This window comes from Arvicanthis niloticus, chromosome 9 (genome assembly GCF_011762505.2).
Source record: "Arvicanthis niloticus isolate mArvNil1 chromosome 9, mArvNil1.pat.X, whole genome shotgun sequence".
Taxonomy (NCBI): domain Eukaryota; kingdom Metazoa; phylum Chordata; class Mammalia; order Rodentia; family Muridae; genus Arvicanthis; species Arvicanthis niloticus.
In genome coordinates, this window is record NC_047666.1 from 68,903,368 (window position 1) to 68,910,469 (window position 7,102).

At 35.3% G+C, this 7,102-nt stretch overlaps 1 protein-coding gene across 2 annotated transcripts; it reads left to right on the forward strand.

The window, feature by feature from the left end:
- The first annotated feature begins 2,057 nt into the window (after positions 1-2,057).
- On the forward strand, positions 2,058-6,793 carry LOC117715763 (uncharacterized). 2 transcript variants are annotated; one of them, XM_076940668.1, is made up of 5 exons: positions 2,059-2,191; positions 3,451-3,477; positions 4,595-4,627; positions 5,670-6,005; positions 6,707-6,793. In XM_076940668.1, exons 1-5 carry the CDS (start codon positions 2,113-2,115, stop codon positions 6,733-6,735), a joined length of 504 nt encoding a protein of 167 aa, XP_076796783.1. In that variant the 5' UTR covers positions 2,059-2,112; the 3' UTR covers positions 6,736-6,793. The 2 variants fall into 2 exon arrangements, with proteins under 2 accessions (XP_034368508.1, XP_076796783.1); XM_034512617.2 differs by having other exon boundaries at positions 2,058-2,191; positions 5,670-6,793.
- The last annotated feature ends 309 nt before the right edge of the window (positions 6,794-7,102 follow it).

Sequence of the window (7,102 nt, forward strand, 5' to 3'; positions counted from 1 at the left end):
AGTTGGAAGAAGCAAAGGATGAAGAAGGAAGTTGAGGCTGGGGAAAATTGTCACATTTCCCTCTCAGTGTATCAGGTGAGAATTGGCTGACAAGGGTCTTCACTTTTATTGACATTTTTTCCTTTTTAAAAAATTGAATATTTTATTTACATTTCAGATGTTATCCCCTTTCCCCATTCCCCCCAGACTCGCTATCCCATTTCCCGCTCCTCCTGATTCTATGAGGATGTGCCCCCACACACTCACCCACACCCACCTACTCCCACAACCCCACCTTCGAATTCCCCCACACTGGGACATCCAACCTTCACGGGACCAAGGCTCTCCTCTCCCACCTATGCCTGATAAGGCCATTCTCCCCTACATAAACATTTTTTTTTTAATGTAAGAAATCCTCATCATAAAAATTTAATTAACAGAGAAGTATCAAATAAAAAAGTCTAACTGACCACCTCAATCTCACTTACAAAAAGGAAACCAATTAATAATTTGTCTACAATTTCAAATATTTTCTGACACCAGTGACTGATATAGGTACATATATACATGCCACACACACACACACATGAAATAAATATACTCATAACAAGATAAGAAAGCAACTTTTTGAACATAAACAGACACATTAAGTATATCATATATATTATAATGTATTTAGTTATCTATATACTTATCTGCCTATTATCTACATCTATCTATGTATATATGTATGTATCTTTAGATCTATGTATGTATGTATGTATATATGCATCTATCTATCTATCTATCATCTATCTATCTATCTATCTATCTATCTATCATCAATCTGTCTACCATTTATCCATCTATATGATGTCTGCGCTTATCTACCTACATATCAGGAAGACTATTATTCTATTATCTATTGAGCGCTTTATATGGAGAATTAAAACAGAAGAAGGAAGAAGAGGTGTAAAAATTAAGTTTGGATAAATGAAAGAAAACATGTGAAGTGTCATGAAAAAAGCAAGATTAAAATACTATATTCAATGGTATGTGAAGAGGCTGTGCTATTTTTTTTTTTTTTTTTTTTTTTTTTTTTAAGGAGAAAAAGCCAAGAAGAAAGCACATTTCTCTGAGAGGAAAAAAATTATGGTCAGATGAACAATAAAGATACCTATCAGTTATGCCTGTGGATGAAACCGACTCATAGCACATTTTAATGGAGAATCAAAATTCATTATTTGAAATATTAGTGATTTTCATAAGTTTATTTATAGTATTCTAAAGTATTTAAAAATTAAGGCAATTTAAAAATGAATTAAAATAATATAAGATAATTTTAATTACACTATGGAATTATTTTTATATTACCAACAAAGTGTCCTCTTTTCCTTAGTTGATAGCTGAACCTTCCAAAAGGACTCAAACAAGATAACTCTCTGTTTGATATTACAGAGTGACAGGTCTAACTAATTGTGTTACAACTCTTTCCAAGCTGAACATCTTTAGTTTACTCAGTTACCCTTACAGGATATTGGATTTCAACCCAGTTATTATTCCTGATAATTTTGTGTTAAGATTTGATAGTGCATTCAATTCATGATCTCAATTCTATGTAAGTATTGTCTTTGAAATATCAAAATGTTGGGTTTGTTTTTTTATTGGCAACTATTCTTGATATTTTTTTCAAGCTTTGTAAGATAACTTATCCTAGATTTTCTTGACTTATGGTTTTTTCCTATTATTGTGTTTTTGTTTTTTTAAAAAGTCTGTTTTCCTTGTGACTCTATTGGTTCATTCTATAGGAAAGTATCTGAAGTGACAGAGCAGTAAGTCAGAACAGTGTTGAATCCTATAAGAAAACAGAGAAGCACAGTTCTAGGTGGAATGTTAAATGTGGAAGGCAATTAGTAATACTTAGAATTAATAAATGAAGATAATAAGCCATTGTTTCAAAGAACTTGTAAACATTCTTTGTTCCTTTTGAAGAACACATCCTGTTCTTTAATCCACCTTGTCTGGCTGAGGTTCAAGTAACAAATTAGATAGGGGTGGGAAGTGCCCATCCTATGGTCTTCAAGGTAACATTGTTTTCTGAGTCTTATAAAAGTTGTGTCTGAAGTTCCACTAGCACCAAGGGAGAGAGACACCATGGCTGCCTCTAGGATTCTTCTGGTTCTTCTCCCTGTAGCCCTGCTGGCCCTGACCTCAGCTCAAACGGCCGATGAAGGTAAGAGGGAAAATTAGGTTGAAATTCATAGAGAAGAGTAGAGTTGGGCCACTTCTTTTAAGAAATCAGTTAATATCCAGAAAGTCAGCCAATCAAAGGGGAGGCCATATTAGTATCTATATCGTTCTTTTACTGATGACAAAAACATGTGTCTGAAACTGTCAGTGTATGTTTAAACTAGCATCTTCATAGTGTAACATTTACTAATTGAATGTGCATAGATTTTCCACACCCATTATCTGTGGGAATAAGGTGGAAACATTATAATTCACCCGGATATTTTGTTTCCTTGTTAACAAACACTTGAACATTTAGAATTATTGAGAATTTTTATTGAATCTTTATGATTAATAAAAATTTCACTTACTGATTCTTCTACTGATTCACAACGCCATTTGTTTTCCATGCAAACTATTACAGTTCAGTGAAGTGCAGAATTGTAGTTAGAATATTTACCAAAATCTGAGCAACTTCTGAATGAAAATATAGCTTAGAAGGTTAGCAAAATTTGGGTATCTCAATATACTCAAAACAATATGTTGATGAACAAAAATGAATTTCTTGTTAATGTGATAAAAGAAAGTGCCACTTTCCTTTTATACCTTGGGTAAGAACAAGAGGCAAAATTGAAATATTAAAAAATAAAGCTTTGGGGTATGGTTGGTGGAATGAGTTCTTCTTTAAGAATGAGTAAAATATATAACTCAAGATATGATGGAGGCTATAGATGGCTATAAAAGGCATCATAAAGAATAAACAATTATGGCAGTAGAGAGTTGAAAAGACTTGTATTTAGTTAAAGGGGATTTGGATAACTCTCTGAAATAAGCAATCATTGTTTGGAAAGTTTGTCTTCTGGGAAAAAGCTATGTGGGTAGTAAAGTCTTGCTAATGTAAACAATGAGTTGCAAGGCCATGGATGGTTTGATTTTCAAGTTGTATCTGTTCAGGGAGTCACATCATCAAGCATGATCAAGTAACATCATAAAGCTACACTGTAAAGGAAGAAAATCAATTGATTGCTCGATTTCTTCATATTAATTTTCAATCCTTAATGGAGACTAGGCTTCTACTTTGGGAAATGATGGTTCTTTATATTGGAACTACACATACATGTGTATTGTGGATGATATATATATCTTAATTTCCCTAGTAGTTTCTTAAGTTTTTTCATAACTTCTTATGACTTATAAAAGTGAACTGTTGGAATATATTGAATCAAATAATAAATTTATTATATTCCTCTTTTTAAATTCTAGATGATGAAAGTTCTCTTCAAAAGCAAGGTCAGTCTTCACTTAAGGCTATGTTTCATTTTCCTTCAGAACATATCATAGTTTAATTTTTGCTTACCTTTTTGTCACTTAGAAGTTCTAAAAATTGGGATTAGAAAGTTTCAAAAAGCAAAAGAGCAAAAACTCTGAGTATTTTAGTAGTCCTCAGTCATGGTATTAAACACAAGCCAGCCTTTCATATCGTGTCTCTTGTATCGGTGAGATAAGTGTCTGGATATCAATAGAACACATGTACACCATTCATTTGTAAACACTTTGCTCTAAATAGTCCCATAGACCAAGGTCAACAATGGAGTAATAGAAGCTTTCTTGTGAAGAGGAAAGAATTTATTTCATGTTTGCTTCCAGGTAACAGTTCACTATAGAGGGAAGTCAAGGCAGGAACTCAAGCAGGACAAGAACTTAAGTGCAGGCAGTAATCCTGAGCCTGAGGATGCTTACGTGCTTTCTCCTTAAGGCCTTCTCAGTCTTCTTTCTTATATACCACGTGACCAGATGTCCAAGGGTACATTACCCACCATGGGTACATTACCCACCAAATCAATCACTAATTAAGAAAATGCCATGTGGGCTTGCCTGCCTATAGCAGGATCCTATGGAGGCATTTTTTTTTTTTCAATTGAGGTTCATTTCTCTCAGATGGCTTTATCTGTGTTAAGTTGATATAATACCAGAACAACATATACTTCATATGAATAGTGAATACATACGGAATTTACTTAAATATTATAGTTATCCAATCATTAAACATTCCACCAAAGACACAGGAGAATAAAAAAAGAGGAAGTAATGAACAACTTTTTATTCTTTACTTAGAAGACAGAGGCAGATGGTTCGACGTTCTAATGCCTACCTGGGCTATAAAGTGAATTGGAGTCTAGTCCAGACAATTTAGCAACTGAAAAGTAAAGGAGATTTGAGCCAGTGGTAGAGCACTTGCCTATTGTGCAGTAAACTCTAGGTTAAATCCATGACAGCAAGCAAAACCCTTGAAAGCCATGTAGCCATTTGTCTTAAGCATGTTTCTTGACTTGTTAATGATCTTTCTACTCAGTCTGTCATGCAACTTTAAACTTCTTCGTGTATGTGTATTGTTCTTTCTTCACAGAAGTCCTTGAAGCTGAAGACGACAACAGGCACCGTGAGATATTTCAACTTCAATTAAGTTATTTGGAGTGATTCTGAACGGTGTCTAACAGTTTCTGGCTTGCTGATCTAGTATAAAATCACTCTAATTTATTAGATTAAAAAACTCATGCCTAACCTTTAAAAATTTCCTCTCCCCATTATTCCACTATTTAGTATTAGCCCCACATTGTAAAATGGTTCAAAAATCAGAAGAGGCAAAACAAAAATTATACGAACAGCAAAGTGAGAAGGACGAAGAAACAACTCTTCCTTCCTTGCCTTGATTATTCTTGTGATGACAGACCTATTTCCAGTTTCCAGAAAGAAACATTCTGATTATTTTCTTTTGCAATAGCTAAGTGGGGAATGGTTAGTATACATGAGGTACTTGAAATCTAATAAATGGTGAAGCTTACGCATAACCATTCACTGTTAAGGAATTAGGCATAGAGAATGATAGATGTCAGAGTACAGGAGTAAAGAAAAAGGCCTCACACAAAAGATAGTATAACCTACAGCTAAATCTATGCTTGCATTTTAGTCTTAGAAGGTTAAAAAGTCATATAGTTGATGTAAGTATGAGGAGCTGAAAATGTGAGTTAGTATCAGTGTATAAAAGATCTAATACATACCAAATTGATTTTCTACCCATTCTTTAAGCAACAAGCATGTTGTATAACAACATTTTTATATTATGATTTCTTTTAGTCACTGGGAAATATGATGAAACACGGGCACTTTCATATGTATCATACAAAGTCTATGTTCTGGATAGATTGTGCTATATAAAAATAGCAGGTGTATCAAAAGATAGGGGAGAATAAATTTGGGACACAGAAGCAAAAGGGTCCTCACTAAGTAATTATACACACTCAGACAAGATCCCTTTGTCCCTATTCTTGTAGATATTGGACTTAGTCACTATCTGATACCATCTACCACAGTAAATCAGCTTCTCACTAAATTGTATGACAGATTGTATGCTTAACTTGTTATGCTCATGGTGATCCTTTCTCTATTTTTGATTTTCTGCATGTGTGTTCTTTCTCTGCAAGATGATGGTCTACATGCAGCGCTAGATAAAATAAAGAACAATCTTCAAGATGAACAAAATCATCATGGTAAGGCGGCCATCAGGTCCAAGAGAGGGAAGAATGGCCAAGGTCGTAATCAAAGCTCTGGTGATGACATCGTGGGAGGCCAGGATCGTCAGAGTGGAAACCAATCAGGAGGAGGTGACAAAGGAGGCAGTGGTCGCCAAAAAGGCCAGAAAGGAAAAGGTGACCAGAAAGGCCAGAAAAACAAAGGAGGCCAGAAAAACAAAGGAGGCCAGAAAGAAAAAGGTGGCCAGAAAATGAAGCGTGGAAAAGGTGGCCAGAGAAGCCAGCAGGGTCAGTACAACAGCAGTCTCAATGACCAAAGAAAACGAGAAGCAGCTAAAGATGGGCTCCAATGATTCCCTCAGGGCTAATTAAATTACTAAATTTATCATTTAGTAAAGTTCTCTTTCAATTCCCCAGTTTTTCTCATTTCTCTGAGTTTTGCACCTTGTTTTCTCTCCAACACTCTTTCCTAGCTTGGCTCTTGTCATTCTCCTCACCACCTCACATCTACATATAGAAAGCCCTTCTTTCTCACAACAGCAAGTATTTCCTCTCTCCCGTCTGAATTTTTCTCATCATCAGATTAGTTTAATGTGTTCCTAAGTTTTTTCTCTCGTTTTATCATCTTCCCTTCTCTTTCTTTTCCATTCTCTGCTCTTTCTCCTATCCTCTCCCCTTTCCTCATCTCTCTCTTCTACCTTTTTTCTCTTGCTTAATATTTTCTTCCTTCCTTCCTTCCTTCCTTCCTTCCTTCCTTCCTTCCTTCCTTCCTTTTTCTTTTTTCTTCTTCATTTTTTTTTTATTAAGACAGGGCTTCAATTTGTAGGCCAGGCTGGCTGGGAATTCACTATGCACCCCAAGTTTGCCTCACATTCAGCGTTCCTCCTGCCTTACTATTCTAAGTGCTATTACAGGCATGGGCCACCATGACTACTGGATATTGAAGGTATAGGACTATTTGACTTCTAAAGTCCTTCTCTTTGTTTCAGAAACTGTTCAACAATTGTCCCAGGAGTAAACCACTTGGCTTTCCTTTCCTCAAGTTCAAAGCATCAATAAAATCAGCAGCATAAATACCTTGGCTTCTGTCTTCGTTCTAGGATTATGGTTCTCCACCCTGGTCTGGAGTTTTACAAGCACATAGATATTAGGAGTTTGGTGGTGCCTTAACATGTGTTTGAAAGCAGAGGATAATATTCTTGAAATCAGTGACCAAATTATCAACATATAAGCTTTTCTTAGTTCAAACAGAAAATTACATTGCAAGCTTCACTGACAATATTTCAATGCTCAAGTATTGTTCCATATCGTTGGGTATCTTGGGTTTATGAGAGTCACAAGGATGATCAAAGCAAGGGGAAAAGCCTGCAACAGAGTCTTCCTTA

Excerpts from the sequence above, each read along its gene's own strand:
- LOC117715763 (XM_034512617.2), top strand. The coding sequence starts at position 2,113 with ATGGCTGCCTCTAGGATTCTTCTGGTTCTTCTCCCTGTAGCCCTGCTG. Across the intron at positions 2,192-3,450 it reads AGCTCAAACGGCCGATGAAG|ATGATGAAAGTTCTCTTCAA; the intron begins GTAAGAGGGAAA and ends TTTAAATTCTAG. Across the intron at positions 3,478-4,594 it reads AAGTTCTCTTCAAAAGCAAG|AAGTCCTTGAAGCTGAAGAC; the intron begins GTCAGTCTTCAC and ends CTTTCTTCACAG.